This window comes from Melospiza georgiana, chromosome 7 (assembly GCF_028018845.1).
Source record: "Melospiza georgiana isolate bMelGeo1 chromosome 7, bMelGeo1.pri, whole genome shotgun sequence".
NCBI classification, from domain to species: domain Eukaryota; kingdom Metazoa; phylum Chordata; class Aves; order Passeriformes; family Passerellidae; genus Melospiza; species Melospiza georgiana.
In genome coordinates, this window is record NC_080436.1 from 802899 (window position 1) to 823303 (window position 20405).

At 51.5% G+C, this 20405-nt stretch overlaps 1 protein-coding gene across 13 annotated transcripts in view; it reads right to left on the reverse strand.

Annotated features, from left to right (window-relative positions):
• The window catches only part of PCBP3 (poly(rC) binding protein 3), a 43958-nt gene that overhangs the window by 17379 nt on the left and 6174 nt on the right, over positions 1 to 20405 (reverse strand). For 8 of the 13 annotated variants that reach the window (XM_058028182.1, XM_058028178.1, XM_058028181.1 and 5 more), the window contains exons 3-10: positions 10338 to 10479; positions 10036 to 10059; positions 9198 to 9230; positions 8549 to 8665; positions 7912 to 8043; positions 7512 to 7640; positions 5124 to 5267; positions 2705 to 2746 (exon numbers count right to left, since the gene is read on the reverse strand). In XM_058028182.1, the coding sequence (XP_057884165.1) occupies positions 2705 to 2746; positions 5124 to 5267; positions 7512 to 7640; positions 7912 to 8043; positions 8549 to 8665; positions 9198 to 9230; positions 10036 to 10059; positions 10338 to 10406 (690 nt within the window). In that variant the 5' untranslated portion in view covers positions 10407 to 10479. Of the gene's footprint in view, positions 1 to 2704; positions 2747 to 5123; positions 5268 to 7511; positions 7641 to 7911; positions 8044 to 8548; positions 8666 to 9197; positions 9231 to 10035; positions 10060 to 10337; positions 10529 to 20405 lie in introns of those variants that run through there. The other 5 variants (XM_058028185.1, XM_058028183.1, XM_058028188.1 and 2 more) reach the window with 2 other exon arrangements.

Consider the following 20405-nt stretch of genomic DNA (forward strand, 5'->3'; position numbering starts at 1 on the left):
CTATTTTGGCTGTCTTTGGCTTACTTTAGCCAAAGGTGTGATATGACGGGCTCCTGCCACAACACAGCTGTCTCCAGATAACACTGGGCATGCTACTGCTCCTGCAGGGAGCAAGGACATCAGCATCTAATGCTTTTTAACTTCAGAACTATCCTGGAGCTGCACCCTGTTTCTGGAATTCCTTGTGACACCTTGTCCCACTGGCAGGACTCCAGATGAAATCTCTTTGCCCAGTGGGCTCCAGCCATGCCCTGGGACAGGGGTCCTGCTTTGCCATGTGGGGGAGACCAAAATCTTTTCTAACACTGACCTAGTAGATCTTCCAGACATAGTTCAGATAGTGGTATTTATGCAGCCCCTGCAATTAGAGCAATAAACAAGTCTAGGAGAGGAGAAGATGGCTGCATCCAGGTGTCATGGAAAAAGCTGCTGCGTCCATCTCTTCCAGCTCATCCCCTCTGCTCTGGTGAGACTGTACCTGAGGTACTGCATCCAGCTCTGGGGTCTCCAGCACAGGAAGGACATGGATCTGTTGGAGCGAGTCCAGAGGAGGTCATGGAGATGCTCCAAGGGGCTAAAGGGGGTCCAAGAGAGCTGGAGAGGGACTTTGGACAAGGGCCCAGAGTTACAGGACAAGGTGGCTTCACATTGACAGAGGGCAGGGTTAGATGGGATTCTGGGAAGAAATTGTTCCCTGTAGGGAGCTGAGGCCCTGGCACAGAGTTCCCAGAGAAGCGGTGGCTGCCCCTGGATCCCTGGCAGTGCCCAAGGCCGAGTTGGACAGGGCTTGGAGCAGCCTGGGACAGTGGAAGGTGTCCCTGCCCATGGCAGGGGTTTGGAGTGAGATGAGTTTTAAGGGTCCTTCCAAACCAAGCCAGTCTCTGACTCTATGATCCCTCAGCTTTTGGGACAGCAGGCAGCTACCCATCACATCCCAAACAGCCAAAAACACCCAGGCAATGCTGAAGCCCCTTATGAGCCAAAGCTTCCCCTGTCCTGGAGCTTCTCCAGGGACAAAATCATGGCAGGAGAACACACTGGGCATTCAAAATTCTGCCCGTTTTGCAAAGGGCAGCCACTAAAAACAGACACCTAAAATGTGTTTAAAATGCCCTAAAAGCACATTCAAGACTGGGTTCTGCACTGAACATTGTTTGAAATGACCAGTCATTGAAAGAACAACCTGAGAGTAAGGATGTGAGTAGCCCCTGTACCAACAGCTTTATTCAGGAAATTTGCTGGGAGTGGGGCACAGTGCAGTCAGCAAATGTATTTTAATCCTGACAATCAGAGGAATACAGGAACAAGGAAAACACTGAGCTGTTGGCACCACTTGCAAAGAAAAACTGGGATAAAGACTGCATTGATCTATCCTAACTATACAGGTTATTTAGTTATATTCTGCTTTTGGAGGAAAAGCAAAGAGTACATAATTAGGAATATTTCTTATCAACCATCACAGCAGGCTCTTCAGAGTACACACATACTGGTGTCACAAGCCAAAGCCTGGATTCCTTTAATTCCAGCAAAAACATTTCTCCTAGGATGAAAATCCAGCCTGTAGCTCCCTAATGTTCCCATGTGGGGCAGGCATTCATGGTATCAAACAGCCTTGCCACCTTCTCAACCACGGGAAAAGTAATTCCATTATTCAGTACCCAACTCACTCACTGGAAAAGGGAACTCTGAGCTGCATCAACCCCGTGCCACGGGCGGATGACTGGAGAAGGCTTTCCACCTACTGCTACATCCTCAGCCCCACTGCAGAACCCTGCCTCACAGCAGGAAAGACCATCTGCAATGGGACCTGATGGGTATTTTATCCCCTTGGAAACACATTTAGAAAGTCCCTGCCTTTTCTAAAAGCCATGACCACCTCAGAAGCTGAGCTTCACTGCTTTCCTCAAAGAAATCCTCCAAACGGACTGATTTTCTATTTCCCTTGGTAATTTCAGGTGCATACATTCCAGCTGTCGATCCCTCCATGTCCCCCCACAGGCATGGGAGCCCAGGGGATGAGCCCAAGCCTCAGTGAGAGCAGCTCAGAGCAGCTCCTGTCTCTGCCCCAAGGAGCCCGAGGTGAAGTGGGGGCTGTCCCCATGCTGCCCTGCCACCCACAGCAGTGAGACAGCCACCAAACCTGGGGTGACCACGTTGGGCTGGGGGCCCTCAGCAAGGTGAGATCCAGCATCAACACCTGCCCCGTCCCTCTGGGAGACACGGTGGGGGGTTTGTCCAATTTCCATGTCACCCAAAGAAGCGCCCCTTCAGAAAGGCACATACCTACCCAGGCTTGGAAGAAGCCAGAGCTCTGGCTTTTTCCCACCCCACCAAGGCACTCAGCAGCTAAATATGACCTTGGCTTACCAAAATTTTAAAGACAAGGGGAAAATAGAAGGGAAATTTTTGGGGTTTTTTTCCTCCTGTTTTGATCATTTTGAGGCACAAAATGCACAGGTTTCTCTCAGAACAAAGGGATAGCACTGAATAATGCAAACATTTTAGCATCAGGCCAAGTCCTCAGAAGTAATAAAGTTTAGTGCTTACAGGTTAAAAGGCTACTCAAGGTATTACAGATACTACACATGGCCAGTTACTTTGAAAATACACTATTAATATTATTGGCTAATATTAATATTATGTGAATTGACAGTAGCATGCAGGTGACAGAAAAGGGTATAAGAAAAATTAGGGTAAAACTCACATCTGGGTGTGGAATAGCGTATTGTCCCTGAATTGTATAGGCCTGTAAAGGAAAAGCAAAGATGTTACTAGGGCTGGCAGGACATGAGGAGAGAACTCCATCCCTCTGTTGGGACCCCCTGTATCACATTAAATTCCCTAGGGCACCAAATCCTTGGGGCAGGAGAGAGATGTTCCACCTCCCATTCAACCTAGAGCATGCTGAGCTATCTGACTTCAAGGGCTCAGGCTCAGTTCGGCTTTTTCAGAGGGAAAGAAACAGCTCTTTATAGGTGCCAGCATTGCATGGAGCAGGAATATCAGGCTGTGGCTGGTCTTTGCTGTACAAAAAATAAGGATCAGTTGCATGGGGGTTGAAAGTGGATGATCTTTAGTGCCCCTCTAACAACCAGAACCTGTGTAGCAGGTGCACAGTGACATCGCTGCCCAAGCGTGATCCCAAAAAGCAAGCCAGCTCCGTGAGCCTCTCCATATTTCCAGGTGCACAAGTCCCAGTGGATGCTTTACATCCACCCAGTATATTCCAGTGCTCTGCTGGGGCATTGGAAAGGCATGGAGGCGAGGGCAGCCTGCACTGCAATGCCTTTCACCAGCTGTAATTGATAAATCCATGCAAGTATCTGCCAGGCAAATGGGTTTGTGTGTTTTTCCCATCCTTTATAGCAATCCTTTCTCTTTTTGTTTGTAAATAACCTCAAAATAAGTACCAATGTGGGTGAAGAGCCAGACACTAGAGAGCCCAATATTTAGGACTTAACCAGCAAGCAAAACATATCTCACTTGTTGACACATTATTCAGATGATTCTGAAAGAAATGGCAAAAGAGATGGAGAACACTTTGAAAAGGGAGAGTAAAGATTGCCAAGAAAAATGAAAGGAAAAAACTTTGGAACCACCTGCAAATTCGCTGCATTGTTTGCAAAGAGCAAAGTGCTTTGTGTAAAGGAAATCCCCAAAATCATGCAGGAGGAAAAGGGAAAATGGCTGTCCCAGTGCCCACCAGCAACCCAGCACAACGGGGACGTGACAGAGGCTGAAAAGTTGCCTGTCCTGGTGGTTTAATTTGGCCATTGGTTTTTCATTAGAAAAACTGAGTCGAAAAAGGTAATCAAGGGCAGGAAGGTGTCTTGGACAGATGCAACTCAACTCTGACCTTTGAGGGCTGGTCCCTTTGGCAGCAGCCGCTGGCTGCTACATCACTCAGCCTGCTGAGCTCCTGGAGGCTCATCCCACCCCAAACACCTGTCACCAGCTGTCACCAGCTGTCACCAGCTGTCCTTGACCCACCCGCCCCGTGCCACCCCTCGGGCAGAGCCAAAGGGCTCCCAACATTGGGAAGAACTCTCACTTCAGAGAAAGTTGCTTCCTCCCATGATGTTACTTCTGTCCAAGAAACCAGCCATTCACAGCAGAAGAACTGCTGCCTCCATCTCACTCTCCCTTTTGAACAGACCAGGCAGCTGGACTCGAAGTTCTTTTCCAGGACGGCTGCTCAGATGGAGTGACATACTCCTGATCCCAATGATTGACTAATTCAGCCTAAAATAGCCTGTGCTCTGGACTCTGCTCCTGTTCTTAGTTTGTCCTTCTATTTATTATGATTGGAGGGAAATTAAGTGACTTGTGTGGAGCTGCTCTGGGTGGCATAAGCTGTGGTTTTGTGGTGCTGGCCCTGCCTGGATGCTGGAGCTCTTGGGAAGGTACATCCCCTGCTGGATGTCATGCACCTCAGCAGAGTGGCATCTACAGGCAGGCCCTCAGTCACCAGGTGAGGTGATGGGATGAGGTGGAGAAAGCAACAGCGCAAGTTCCCTCTTTAGAAACAGCCATGGGCTCAGTTGCTCTTGTTTCTGCTGATTTTTGTTTTTGGAATAACCTCCAGCTCACCCGGGTGATGGTCATCCCACAAAGGAAAAACCACCCCAAAGCTCATGGCTGGAAATAGCACGAGATGTCTGCAAGGCTGCAGTGTCACTGGGGTGACACAGTGCAGGCTCTGGCACAGGGGGAAGCAATACCCCAAACCAGCTGAGCGCCAAGGAGGGGGACACAGCTCTCCCATGGTGGCTGGCCTGAACAGAGAAGGAGCTGTGACAAGCCCTTCCTACGATGGATCAATTACAGCTACACAAAGGTATTTCTAATTGAGCTGGAGGTGCCAGAGAGCAGCGACATCCTCTTGTTCAACAATGCTTTTCTAATCCTCTCCTTCTCAACCACTGACAAATACTGAACTTGGGTCTGGTGAAGTAAATTCTAGCCTTTCCTTTGTGTCTCCCCAGGCTGGCTGTTCCCTTCTGCTCATTGTCCAGCATCCATCACAGGAGCTAAGCCAAGAGCTTTCAGTCCAGCTGCCATGGCACACAATGGATGGGATGACACCATGCAAGTCAGAAGGCAAGAAACCTGAGTGCACTAACGGGCAGCGGCTGGTGCTGCAGTAAAAGGCTGAGGTTGGCAGTGGAGGCTGCAAGCGGGTCGGCTCTTACCTGACCACCTGCAAAAATGACAGGGGTGGAGGCGGGCTTTGGGCGGTAGGGAATGGTGGCACCTTTTGGTGGGGACTAGGAAAAGGGATAAGGAGAGGGAGAGAGAACATTAGAACAGCTTTCCTGAAACGGCGGCAAAAAGAGTGTTAGAAAGCACCTAACGGAGCACGGCCCCCGGGGCCGCCACGGCAACACCCGCAGCAGGCAACACCGCGTTTCTGGACAGGAGCACACAGGGGAAAGAGGGGTTCCATGGGCAACAAGGACAACCTGGGGCATGGGAGATCCCCTGCCAAGGAACGGGCCCCTAAATGGCCTCCTGGACCTCCGCTGCTTGCCTCAGCTTTGCTCTGCTCTGCTCGCCTGCTCCAGGCTCCGGGAATCCTCCTCAGAATGCCCTGAGGAGAGCCTCAAACAGCAAGATGGGGAGGTACAGCCCATCTGAGCAACCCAGCACCATGCTCAAGCTCTTTGGCTGCCCTCATCTTCCTCACTGCCTGAAAAGGGTTACCTTCAGGCCTTGGTGCGGTCATCGCCATCTGAGCTGTGACGTGGGCGCTGCAAGGCACCTGTGGTCAGCTGAGAGGTGTCCCTGCACATGGCAGCGGGCTGGAATTAGATGGCCTTTAAGGTCCTTTCCAACCCACACATTCTGTGATTCCATGATTCTGTGGTCTTGCTGCTCTGTTTCCTCCCTGGGTAGGTCTGAGCAGAGCTGCAGTGAACGAGCCGCAGGTGTGATGCGCAGGAGCTGCTCACCCAAGTTCTTCCTCTGGTTTTCTCCTGAACAACTTACGGACTATAGGAAACATGGAAGTTTCTAGGGATCAGGAGAGATTTCAGCTCTCTTCTTCCTTTCTACCCAAAGTTAAAACAACTCAGTGACTGCTATATAAGGACAGGCAATAGAAATTACACAATCTCATGGAAAAAAAAAAAAATCCTGTACATTCTTTGGATATCCACTTGTAGGAAAGCAACATTATCTAAATCCTGCTGCTAAGCACCTCTCTGTGGGAAAGCTGATCAAAGTACATCTCCAGCATCCCAAACCCATTTGTTCTTTTATTGCATTACAAATCTTGGAGGGGACGAGATGGGATTATCTGTTTAAGATTGAAAGGTGATATGGAACATCTCTATGAGCCATTAAAGCCAGGACACTTTCCAGATTTCAGACTGCAAGAAGACTTGTGGGTTTTTCTCTTTCCTCTCTGTACAGAGGAGCAGCTCATCTTGCTTTGTGAGAAAAACTTTTTAATACACCTGGCAAGCATCATCTCAGGCTCATCTCTACTGCAGTCTGATGATGACCCAGATGTCATTGGGTGCTGCAGTCTGCGACCTGGTCATCCAAAATTCCTAGGGCAGCAGTGCAGCTGCCTGAGCATCACAGCCAGCAGGCATGGGAAATGTGGCTCCCGGCTATCCCTGCTGAGATGTGCTGCTGCCAAGCTGAAGATGTTTCCATCTGGCTTTGCATCACCTTCACCAAGCCTTGCCATCCACATCTGAAGCTTTTCCAGTGGGAAACAATGCAAGAGCGCCTCACATTGGTCCTTGTTTTGTCTGTCTCTGGGATGCACCAGAAGTGGAATGTGTCACCATCCTGTGTCCCAGGGGCTTTCCTCCTGGAGCTTCTCCCATCTGAGGTGGCAGGTGTGGACATGAGGCATGTGGCTGAGGTCATCTCCAGCAACTGGTACAGCAGCATTTCTCCATGGCAGAGATCTTCCAGCTCTGCTTGTCACCATTTATCCCAGAAAAGGGCACCTTGGACATATATCCATGTGCCTACAGTCCCTGCTCTCCACCAGCCTTCCTCCCTACCATTCCCACTGTGCCTCACTGGAACACAGCCTTGTGCTCCCAGTTGCAGCTCCCCCAGTGCATGGGATGCTCTGGCCTCCTCCTCCTGGTTGTGGTCCTTGTGAGGCAGACCAGGTTCTTGGAGCAGTGGCTGTCTGTAGCCCCCATATCCTTCTCACAGCACCCTGAGTGCTGCTGGGACGCCAGGCCAGGCTGTCCCAGCTTGCTGGCACCCCTCTGCCCTAAAGCCACCCCCTGCTCTGACACAAACCACCTCCTTTGGGGCACCCAACCAGACAGGCTTCCAGTGTGGGACTCTAGAAACTACGGACAATGGTGGGGAAAAGACACGGGGTGTATTTCCAGCAGAGGTACCAGGAAATGAGAGTGGTCTGACAACGCGTGGTCAAGGGGACAAGAGAGACACGCTCTACAGCTCCCAGCACTCTGGTGGGGCCAGCTGGGATTTTTTTTCCATATGTACTTTACCCTCTTTGTTACAGACTGTACCTCCAGCATCACCACACAGATCTGTTTGACACACTGGATAATTGCGTCGGGTGTCCCCGAGATTGTCACCGCCCGCTCCGTGGAGTTGGGCAGCATGTCCCCCGCCACTTGGACCTGAGCACCTGTGGACTGGAGACAGAAAGAGAGAGGAAGGAGAAATCCCACAGCTGAACGCCTTCACTCAGAGCCAGCTCCAGCCCCGACACCATGCGCCTCCCGAGGGCCCGGCACCGGGGCATCCCGTGGGATGCTGCTCCTACATCAGCCACACCATTCCGGGAAGCAATGTGATCCGTGATGCAGCACAGGGATCCCCTTTTCCAAGGCAGCTCCCCTTTGGATGCAGATGAGCTCCAAGGAGCTGCACTGAAGGGCAATAATGAAACAGAATCTGCCTTACCTCTCGGATTTCCTTGATCTTGGAGCCCCCCTTGCCGATGAGGGACCCGCACTGACTCGCTGGCACCACGAGCCGCAGTGTCACTGGAGGCTTGCTGGTAGCGGTGCTGTTGCTCATGGAGTTGGTTATGTCCTTGGGAAGGAAAAGTGCAGCACATCAGCCCTTGGTACCTGACCAGAGCCACCTCCAGTGCCCAGGTGGCACATCTACACACATCGTGGTCAGGTGACTAAAGTGTTCCCTCTTAAACACTTCCAGGGATGGTGACCACTACTGCCCTGGGCAGCCTGTTCCCAGGCCTGACAGACCTTCCAGTGAAGAAATCTTCCCTAATATCCAACCCAAACCTGAGGTTATTTCCTCTGGTCCTGTCACTTGTTACCTGGGAGAAAAGACCAACCCCTAAATGGCTACACTCTCCTTCCAAGTAGTTGTAGAGAGTGAGAAGGTCCCCCTGGAGCCTCCTTTTCTCCAGGCTGAGTCTCCCAGCCCCCTGAGCTACTCCCCATCAGACTCGTGCTCCAGACCCACCCTACTCAGAGATGTGTGAAAGGTTCTGTGCTGAGGCCATGTCCCAGTTAGTAAAACCCAAGCAGGCACTGCTGTCCCCAGCCATGGGCTGCCTCACATTTCTCACCTCCTCAAATTTGTAGGCGATCATGGCAAAAGCCTTGAAGATGGCATCAGTGGGGCCAGTGATGGTCACAATCCGCTCAGGGCAGTTCCCCTCCGAGATGTTGATCCTTGCCCCACTCTGGAAAGAGAAGAGGAGTCCTGGAATAGCCACGGCCAAGCAGGTTGGGTCCTCTCTCAGCCTGATACCTGTGCCAGCCTCACAGCATTCCAGCTACCCTTCCCAACTCACATTCTCCTCTGCAGTGATTTCAGCCCCGCCTTATCCCAGCCCTTAGAAAGGGTTTCCAATGTTTTATCACAAAGCAAACCCATGGGATCGAGGTAAGACCAGCTCACAGGGTCATTGCCTGTGAAGTGTTTTGCTCACTGTCCTGACAATTTCCCAGGAGCTGCAGGCACAAAGACCCTGGAAAAACTCAAAGCATCTTACAAGTGACTTAATTTCAATGTTTCATTAAATACTTGACTCTGGAAAATGTGACAGGAGTTTGAGTGTGAAGGGAAAAAACTGGTTCAAAGAGCTCTGGGGACAGCTGGCTTGCTTGTCCTGACCCTGGGAATTACTGCACATATCACACAGGGCGATATGCAGCTCTGGCCATTCTGCACTCCCTTTCTCCTACAAATCATCCACAGAGCAGGCTGCTCACCTCCTCACGCATCTTCTTCACGGTCTCTCCTTTCTGAAACAAGAGGGAAAACCAAGCCATTACAGAAAATTCACCACTTCTACCTTTAAAAGAACCCTACCAAAAATGCATCTCCCTAATACATGCCAATGTGTAGCCAAACACATGGGGGCTGTCTTGCCTGGCCCTGCATTCACACGTGACGGTCAGCTGAAGAGCTGAGCATGTAAATGATCAAATATGTATATACAAATTCACAACTGTGAATCTTTCCAGAGTTGGACAAAATGGAAAAGTAAGGCACAAGCATACAGGGAAACGGGTTCATGCTGAAAATGTTTGCCACCATAAACCTTTCTTTTAAAACCACCCAAAAAAACCCCTAATCCTGTATAGCCAGGACTTTCCAAAATACTGTGGAAACACCAGGGCAACTCAGGAAGCTTTTTTGGACAAGGTAAATGGAGTCCTCTGGCCTCAGAGACAGGGGCTATAGAATTACTTAAAATATAATTTAAATGTATCTGTGTGACATTTTTAGTATCTCTTAATGAAGTTATTTGATGAAAACACCAGAGCAACGTGACTGTAAACTCCCAGCCATCACCCACTGAAGCAGCTGGAAACAGGTGAGTTTGGTGAGGTTTGGTGGGAATGGTCTTTTGGTGGTTGGTGAGGTTTTTAGGGGAATGGTCTTTTGACCCCTTTGTGGGTTTCTCCTAATTTCTGGCTCACAAATGCAGCACCTAGCTCAGGCACCCAACACTTTTCAGGACATCACAGGGAAGAGGTGACTGTGGCATATGTCACACCACAGGTGCAGGAACAGCATCAAAGGTACATTAAAAGGCATCCTTACCTTCCCAATGATGCTTCCAACTTCCTACACAGAGAAAAAGCCAAAACCAGAGGAAATGACATTAGAAAAGATAATGAGAATCCAACCCAACCCCATAACCAAGTGAAGACCTGGTGGACATAGTTCCCAGCAGAGGGACAGGGCTGAGGGGCAGGAACGAGAGGGAGCGGGAGCACCATGCCGCCCTCCCCACTGGCAGGACAGCTATTCCTGGGGCTGGGACAGCTGGACAGAGCTGTGTGTGGGGCTGGGCAGGTGGGACAGGGGCCTGTGAAGACACCCCCACTGTGGGAGCCCCTTACCTTGCCGTGCATCAGCAGCCGGATGGTGAGGGTGACGTTGAGGCCGCCCTCGGAGACCTTGGACTCCATTTCCTACCGGGAACAGGAGACGTGCGCTAGCTGGGAGAGCAGCCCGGCACAGGCAGCACCTTGGCGGGATCACCTGGGACACAGCGGGGAAGGCTGGCTCTCAGAATGGGTTCCTGGGGGTGGGACAGACCCCACAGAGTAGCTAAAAAACAACTCTGGAGCCAGGCATCAGATGAGCAGCCTGGCCAAGGGCCAGCGGCTGCAGTGGGGCTTTAAAGCGACCACAGCACCTGTCTAGCAAACCAAAGTTCACCATTTCCATCATAAAGAAAACCACAAGGCACCTTTCCTGTGGTCAGGATTGTCCATCTGACTTGAGGAGCACTGAATGGGAAGGACAGAACTGGCATCCTGGTTGCCACGCATCCTGACCTGAGAGCTCCCAGCTGGGCAGACTGTGGACCACACCCCTTCCAGCCACTCATGTCACAAATATCTAAGGAAACCATGCTGTTTTCCCTTTCCGTTTTCTCTCTTTCCTCCTCTGCCCTCTAGAGGGTCACTGATGTTTTGAAGTCAAGAGGGTGAAATAAATAAAAACCACAGAATGGCAACAAATCCTTCATTTTTCACGCCTGATGCCTCTTTAGGAGCATCTCTGCATGAGGACGTGGCATATGAAATGTCCCCGCAGCCCACTGCATGGGGAGAGCAGTCCCATCCCAGAGGGAGGTGCCAGCATTCTTCTACATGCAGTGCTGAGGGATACAGAGCAATCCTCCCTCACATTATTTAATCCCTCAGTCTGTATCAGATGGGAGATTTTTCATCCTGCTCACAAGCATCTGGCATTTCCCTTTGCTCAGACAGGGACTTATTGAGCAAAAACAGCAGAAGATAAACAAGTTCTCAAGTACTGCTTTAATGCAAGTCAGGATGAATAAGCAGCAGCAATGCACAGACCTGGGATGTGGGTTTGATGCAAAACCTCTTCCCAGAGGTTATTATGAAACCCAAAATGGATAAACCCACGTGGTTTGCAGGGGGATAGAATTCCCTGAAGCTAAAGGACACTGGCTCACTGGGAATGAGGCTGCTTATGACCTACATGCAAACATGGGGCTTGAGGCTGCTGCATCTTACAAATGGAAAAAAAAGACGGAATCTTCACAAGAAGATAAGAAATGAAACGTGCTGAACGCCAAAACAGATTCACTGGCACAGGCTGCCCAGAGAGGCTGTGGGGTCCCAATCCCTGACAGTGCCCAAGGCCAGGTTGGACAGGGCTTGGAGCAACCTGGGAGAGTGGAAGGTGTCCCTGCCTATGGTGGGGGTGAAATGAGATGAGCTTTAAGGTCCCTTCCAACCCAAACCATCTGGTTCTATGTCAAGACAAAAGGTGCTTTTAAGGGTGAGGAGAAGGAGAATATTTCCAAGGAAAAAGGTGATGACATTGGAGACTAAAGTAACAGGAATGGGCTGAGAGACTAACAGAACAGGCAAGATCAGGAATTTTCAGGACTGAGCCTACTGTAAGGTGTACAATGAAGGAAAATAGTAACTGGCTGTGTTGGTTAACCCCAGGCCGACTCCTGTGCATGGGAGGCAGTGCCAGAAAGGGTCAATAAGCAGACAGGTGGAGGTCAGCATTTCCAGTGCTCACAATGTGCCAGGAGATATGCTGTTCACCAGAGACATCACAGAATCATAAAATGGTTTGGGTTGGAAGGGAGCTTAAGATATCCCATTCCACTGCCCTGCCATGGGCAGCAACACCTTCCACTATCCCAGGCTGCTCCAAGCCCTGGAGTCCAACCTCGCCTTGGACACTTCCAGGGATCCAGCTTCTCCAGGCACCCTGTGCCAGGGCCTCTCCACCCTCACAAGGAAGAATTTCTTCCTAAAATCTCATCTAATCCTCCCTTCTTTCAGTCCAAAGCCATTCGCCCTGGTCCTGTGGCAGGGAGAGTGTTTGCCATCTCCAGCTCCACACCCCTTGCAGGAGGAACCCTGCATCAGGCTGTTACGTAAATGCTTCCAATTGATTGAAAAAGTGGGTCATGTGTTAGCCAAATGCTCCTGGCTTTAAGATTTATCAGCATTATTAAATTAAACACGCTTCATGCTCCAGTGAGCAGGAAAGCTATATTGGCCTTTTCTTAATCATACTAGTGAAAGGTAAGTGTTTTATAGGGGGCTCATGGGCTCAATGGAAGGCATGGCAACAATAGATCCGAAGCATTTACTCTGGGCACAGGCCTCCCCCAACAGCCCTCATTCTACATGGACAAAGGGCTGGGAAAATTATCCCCCAGAATGTCATTTTGGGCATTTCAGAGCATTCCCTGCCTGGAGAGAATAATCTCAGCCCCTTCCTCTCCACCATCGCATTCTGCCTTGTTCACCACAGCTCTGAAATGTCTCCTTTGTCCCCCACTTGAAAGCCCCGAGGACACCATTACATGCAGCCCAATGGACAGAGGAGACACAGAGCCCTGCTCCAGCCCAGTGCCAAGCAGGTGCAGCCCCACAGAGGCCAAAGACATGGAATTGGGAGACAGAAGTGTCAGGCTAGGCCCCAGAAGGGAAGCTGCACAGCGAGTCAAGCGAGGCTCTGCCAAGCATCACACCTGGGCAACCACAGGTGGAGGACTGGAGCATCCTTCTTCCACGTATGAGGAGCAGCCAAAAGGTATTGCACCACAGCAAGGGGAGATCTGCCCCAAAGCAGGACAATGTACTTCCAAAGGATGATCCCATGCCACAATAAATAGGCCTGTTAATTGCAGCTGCCTTTGCACAAGTGCCTAGAGCAGACATCATCAGTTCTCAGAGCAATCTGGTTCTTCCTTGGTTCAAATATATTAAATTCTGGGAAATTTCCTTATTCTATCAGGAAACCCTTATGTCTGAAAAAGCAACTCAGGAATCCAAGAACAAGGCATAGGAGGGAAAATGAGAGCCCAGACCAGCAGGAAGATTCCTCTTCCCCACGTGCAAACGTACGCATTCCAATTTTTCTCTTTTCTCATTTTTTAGAGAATTTGGAAAAATTGCCTCAGCTGGGGCTCTTGTGTTTATGCTTGCTGATACTTCACAAATACCAAGACATCCCCAAAATAGGAGCAATTCCCTTCCAATTAGGGGAAATCTGAACACTGTGTTTTGAATTAATTTTATAACACAATCATCACAATCATCATACAGGAGGAGGCACATGAAGCAGAACAGGAGAAGGGAAATGGAGCTCTGGGCTGGATGTTGCTCTCCAGCCTAGCTTCCATACAGGAGCTGGAAAAAGCAGAAGCTGGGAGCCAGGGAATCATGCCTCTGATATCCTATCAGGGATGCTATCCCTGATGGCAGGAGGCTCAGCTGAGCTTGAGCAGAGCCCAAATCCCTGCAGGGGGGCTGGGGAACATTGCTGGCTCTGCCCTTGTCCTCCACTTGCTCTTCCTCCTGCCATGCATTCCTAGGGCTCGCTGGGTGCACGAGTGCCATGCAAGCAACCTTTGCTTCCTAGAGTTGTTTTTGGGGGGCACAGGAGTATTTTGTTCAAGCTGTCTGAAAACAAACAGAGAGAGGACAACTCTGTGCAAAGATGCCCCACTGGCATAACTCACCCCCTCCCTAAAACGCTTGAGTGGAAAGTTCACAGGCACCACCAAGCCAATGCAAAGGAAAAAGTCTCCATCACCCCCCTACACCCATCACAGGGCCTCTAGAAAATCCCACTTTCTTGTAGGCATATCACAGAATCACAAAATGGTTTGGGTTGGAAGGGACCTTAATGCTCATCTTGTTCCACCCCTGCTGTGGGCAAGGACACCTTCCACTATCCCAGGCTCCTCCAAGCCCTGTCCAACCTGGCATTGGACACTGCCAGGGATGGGGCAGCCACAGCTTCTCCTGGTCAGTGCAGGCTGATAAAATCCAACACCTCAGAGCCTTGCTGACCAAGAGCCCTTGATGACCCGTGCAGGTAAAGAGCAGGGTGGGCAGGGCTTGGTCTGTGCAATCCCTGCTGTGCTACCTTCCCGAAGGACTACACCCAAAATCCTGCCCTGGAGCATCTTGGGTGCTCAGTGGTAATGCCATCCTGGAAAACATCCACCACACTTCCCACACTCTCTGGTGCTCCACAAACCCCACCAGCACAGATGTTAAAGACAGCCACAAACCCTTGGCATCCTCCAGCACACTGCAATGTCCCACAGCCAGGATTTCAAACAGAGGTGGCAGAATTTAGTGTTGGGAATTAACATCTGGGACAGAACATCCAACACTCAAGACAGCATTTTCCTCTGTGAGGGCGTCTTCACAAAACTCAGACCAGGGTTTTCTGACCCTTGGAAAACTATGGATGTGTTGAAAGTAGAGAAAAGCCAGAGAGGCCAGGAAAGAGGATGTTTTTCTGACATTTCAGGCTCTCTAGCCTGTTTTCTCAAGAAGGGCTGCCTGCCCATCTGCGTAAGCAGAGGAGCTTTCTCCCCACTCATCTCCCGCTGACTTGATCTTGCCATTAAGACCTAATCCGGAGATTTCCAGCGCGGTGTTTTAGAGGCTGGGAAGCTTGGCAATGCAGCCAGCTCAGGATTATGACGACGGCACAGTCTGGCAAGGTCAAGACAGGGTTGGAAGGAGGAAAAACCTTAAACCACACAGAAATGCATCAGCCACCAACGAGCTTCAGCTGCTGGGAGATGAAGCTGTGGGAGGGAAGTAGCACCATCTACATGAGTGACACCAAAAGCCACTTGGGAACAAAGATGCAATTCCAGCTGCTGCCATTTTCCATAGCTGTAGTCATTTTGGTTGACTTTTCCTCCTCTCCACTCTCCAGCTTCGGTGGAAACATTTTACCAAAAAAGATGCCCTGTGCCGTCCTAGTATGTCAGCCAGCAGGATATTCCTGCCTCTCCCCTGCCTATAACCATTAAAAGCAGCACAGGAGATGAACGTCCTGCTCTGGCCCCCACAGCAGGCATCTCTGGAGGCTTCTTTCTCAGTCACCTGCTCCCATTTCCCTGCTTCCCTCCAGCTGAGATCACAGCCCGACAGAATCATTTAGGTTGGAAAAGACCTCTATGAACGCCGAGCCCAACTGCTTCCCCAGCACTGTCAAAGCAAACCCTGTCCCCAAGTGCCACGTCAATGCGCCTTTTTAGCAGTTCCTGGGATGGGGACACCACCACTGTCCTGGACCGCCTGTGCCAGTGGCTGACCACCCTTTCCATGAAGAAACTTTTCCCAATGTCCAATCTAAACCTCCTGGAGCACATCCTGGGGCCATTTCCTCTTGTTCTGAATGTCTGTGCTGATACAATGGTGCAGAGCTCCAGCGCAGTCACACTGCAGTGGGCACAGCCACATCCCAGCCAAACACCTGCCCTCCCCTCCAGGAGATTCCCAGCCAATTTCCTGGTTTTCTCCTTTATCTGGTGAACCTCACTTATAGGCTCAGGCATTAGCCTCCAACAAAGCAAGCTCAGTCCAGGGAGAATGACTTGTTTTGTTGCGATGGCAGAACCGCTACTGCAATCTTTTTTATCAAGATCACTGGATGAAACTGTAGCCTTTCCCTGCCAACCTCCCCAGGATGATGGTTTGGAACATAATTTTCCCCACTGCAACAGGACTGCAGGATGACAGTACCTATCTCTGTGCCCTGATACATTTGTGGGAGATAAAACCTTGAGGTTTGTGTTAATTGCAGGCTTAGAGGAAATTCAGGTACCTTAAGAGATGCCTCTGCAGAGATCTAGGATGCAGAATTCCCATTTGCTCACATGAGCTGCTGCAGTGTTGCAAGCAGAGGTCAGACACAGAGTGAGGGAAATGCAATGTAGTAGCAGCAGGATGTTAGATGTCCTTAGGAAAGCCAGAAAACCTTGTTTGGGCTGTTTTCAGGGCTTTTTGATTGTGAGACCTTGAACACCTTTAACCACTACCTCAACAACGTTATTAGAATTATTAAGAGTTATTCAAAGAATAACTTAATTTGTTTAATTAAAGCTAATTTTGGAAGGTTGGGGTGAGCAGGGAGGGGATGGGAACAGCGTGCTCTAATTCAGCCACTTCCAAATCACTCTTTTAATTACTTCTGGAACAACTCGCCAATGAGAACAGTATTTTCAGTGAATGTCACACTGCGTAAGTGCATCAGAAACTTCCCCATATGAGGTGATGAAAGCCAGTGCTCATTGCAGCTGGGTCCTCCATGACTCGGTGACCAGAAGCACCGGCACGTGTCTGTAAGCTTTTGGCAAGACCCCGAGTGCCAAGGAAATAACATTTCCCGGGATAAGGAACATCAACTCTTTCTCCTTTTGTCAGCCAGCAGATTAAAGGATATATAAAAGGAATTACATTTTTTTCCTGAAATATCAGCTGTCCCCCCAAGATCAAGCCATTATTTTGGAGCATCCATGGGAGCTGCTGATGGTGCAGCGAGGATCAAGCACTGGCTGGGTCGTGGCTGACGCCAGGCGCCCCGGTGGGCCGAGGGAGGCAGAGCCCGCGGCAGCGTGCTGCCACGGGGCTCGGCACTGCAGAGCGGGGCGGGCTCTGCTGCAGGAGCCCAGCCAGAGGAAAGCATCCCCAGCATCACCGCCCGGCACTGCAGAGAGCAGGGAAGGGACTGCTTCGGCACCACGCTCTGCGTCCGCGTCCCTGACCGCCAGTGGGACCTGGGGAGCACCACGAGCAGCGCTGCAGCCAGACCGAGCCCACCGGAGAGCGGAGTAACTGTGGCGTGTGCAGGGAGCTGGGGTGGGCGAAACCACTGGAAAATGGCTGGGAAATGCTCTAAAACCCCCCAAAACACTGCTCAGGGACACTCCTGTTAAAACGCCAGGTGACAACCCAGGTGGGAGAAGCTCTTGGCGAGCAGAGCAAGAAGCCAAAATGAGTGCAGCAATGTGAAGAAAATAAGATAGAATTTTGCAACTTAACTGTGTGCAATTAAGTGCGCAGGAACACAGGAAATGCTCTCCATCCACCTGAAAGTGGCTGGGAGTGACACGCTGAATCGCAAGACCAGGAGAAGGAAACCAGGAATGGTGAACTGGCTCTTCCAAGGAGATCCAGGCAGCAGAGAGCAGCCCCACAGCCCTGGGGCCAGCAAACACGGACCCACAGGCAAGGGCTGGAGGAACCAGGGCTCTGCAGCACAGGAGGGCAGAGGGACACAGGGCCTTGAGCGAGGGGCTTAAAGCTACACTGAAGAAGAACCAGGAAAAGAGCTTCTCCACAGCCATGCCATGCTGCCAGTTATCCTTCTTTAAATCTTCCAAACATTCATGTGTTGGCAAATAAAGCTCATCTCTGTTCAACAACCACATTTACAACCTTGGCACCAAGCCAGATGCACCCAATTCAGAGTTATTTCCTCCCAGCCAAAGGCCAAGAAATGGAAGTCAGGAGGTACCACCTTGCAGCAGGAGATGCCTCCACAGATGCCCCAGGGATGCCCTGCCAGGGTTTAGCATCAGCCCCAAAGGACCCATATCTTGTCCCAAAGGAGCCAGGGCAGTTGGAAACATGCCCCAAGGGATGAGACAGTCAAATATGAGCCCCCTAAATGCCAGATTTTAAATGTCATTTTTCAGGGGAACCCAAAGGACTGCCCAAAAAGGATGCTCACGGCCACAGACCCGTGCTGGATGCCAGCAAAGGAGAGAGCACAGGGAGGTGTGTGGACCTCCAGAGACAAGCAGCTTGTTCCCCAGCATTATGGAAATGAGAGGCACAGCACTGCAAAAAGCTCCAGGCACATTCCCAACATCCTTGCAGCTGGGGGACAGCTGACAGGAGAATCCCTCCATGGACCTGGGAAAGCAGAAAGTGCCCACCTTCCAGGGCACCCTGCAAAACAGATAAGGATGCAACCAGAAGCATCTCTCCACAGCGCCCAGCAGCAGCCATCCCACAACCCCCCTCATTCACCTCCTCCAGACCCTGCTGGCTGCCCTGGCTTTAATCCCACAGGCAGCATCATCCCAATAATTTCCTCCATTTTCAATCTACTTCCCTCCATTTTCAATCCACTGATCTGGGGGCAGTCCACAAATCCCTTCATCCTGAGAGTGAAGCAATCTACTGCTTCATCTCATCCCATCTCCATTTCTCTAATCCCTGGAAACAGGAATGAGGTTCAGAGCACGTGGGCTGCCCCGGAGCAGTCTGTCCAGGCACTGCTGGACAGAAACATGCGGGGCTGGGGCTACTCTCATGAATGCCACCCAACTTCCCAAAGCACCTGGGGAAGTTCCGAGCCCCTCCTGATCCAGGGATGGGGGAATAGGTCTTCCCACTCTGCCCAGCTGCCGTGCTGGGGACGTAAGGGACAGATTAGGTGCAGCACAGAAACATGTGGGGATCAATCAAGGGTGATGGGGGGAGTTAAAAATATCCTGGTCCCATCAATCCCGGTCGAATCCAGTGCTCCTTGTCTGCAATCCCAAACCCATGACCTTCCTCCTGGCCATGGATGCTCTTTGGGAATGGTAGACTGATCAGTGGGAAATGGGACTCTCATTTCTGCCTTCCCTGGAGTAGCGACCCAGCACCCTGAGGGGCTCGGTTGGGATGCAGACTGACCCCGTCCCTCCTTTGCCAAGCCCCCACTGGCGCAGGGCTGGAGGAGGCAGGAGCAGGGGATCCCACAGCCACGGCCACCACAGGGCCGTGTCCCACCGGACACTGTCCCCAGCCCAAAGGAAGGGGCTGCAGGGCCATGTGTGACAGGGCTGCGTGGTGGCCGTGCTGGGCTGCGCTGTCCCCATCCTGCGCAGCGCTGGCTCTCCCCGCTCCAGCTGGCAAGGAGGAGGATGGGGGCCCTCGGCATCCGGGGGTGGATCGCCAGTGTGCTGCGCTCAGACCCTGACAGCAGGCTCCAAAACTGTCACTCCCGATCTGTTTTCACTTCAGCTAAACCTCAGCCCCGATTACAATCAAGGAGAGCCGCCTCTCCTCTCCCCTTCTCCCTGTGGTAGGTCCTCTGTAACCTCGGGTCTCAATGCTGAGCCAAACCCCAGCCAGGGAATGGGTGAACTGGCTCTGCTGGGAAATGGGGCTGCTGGAGATGGGGTCACGACTGCCCCTGTCCCCAAGCCTGGCCCTGGAAGTGAGGGCACAGCCACTGCAGTGGTTGTATCCCTGCAGGGCCATGGGTCTGTCAAAATCCATGGGGGATGCACCTCCGATATCACCAAAGCCACAACCTGCCTCTGCCATGGATGTTATCCAGCTCCAAGGTTGCATCCATGGGATGGAGGGGGTTTGGTGGCAGTAGGGTGCCCCCACTGCCTGCTGCCAGCTCACTTAGCAACCCCCAAATTAAATAAATAAATTAAACCAGATCTGTGTGTATGCATGCGACCACAGCACCAGGATGGATGTGTTCAGCAGAAAGCTGGGAAACGCTCAGCGGATGGAGACAGCCCTCATCGACTGGGGAAGCTTTCAGATTCCCTTTCCAACTGAGCTGGCCACAAAGCAGCTGCGGAGAACCATCGGACTCCCGCCGTGGGGGCTGTCACCCATCCTCACGCTGCAGGACTGGGGGGCTCAAGGGCAGAGGTGCCACCCTGCGGGTTTGGGGACCGTCCCCTGCTCTCCAAAGGCACACAAAGCCTGCAGTCAGGGCTCCCAGGGCTCCACTACCACTGGGACCAAGCTCATCCCAGTGTGCCAGGCATGTTCCGCCCCCAGCACGGAGAGCCATGCCGCCAGCAAGGTGCCCTCTCCGCCTGCTCCGCAACAAACACCCATTTTCCAAGAGGGAGTCTAGAAAAAGCAACTGATCCCCTGGGAAAAGCAATCCTGGGACCACCAAAGCAGCATGGCTGGCTGGCACCCAGGGGAGTATCCCTCAAGGTGGGCGGTGAGCAGCCCCCCATGCCCCCTGGTCCACCACTGAGGGATTTGCTCAGCGATCCCAACGGCATTCCTCTTCCCGCATCCCACGCCACATTCCCGCAGCTTCACCAATGCTATTTTGAAAGTATTGAAATAATGTTGGAGGCACTTATAAAGAGATTTGTCCCAGCAGCCTTT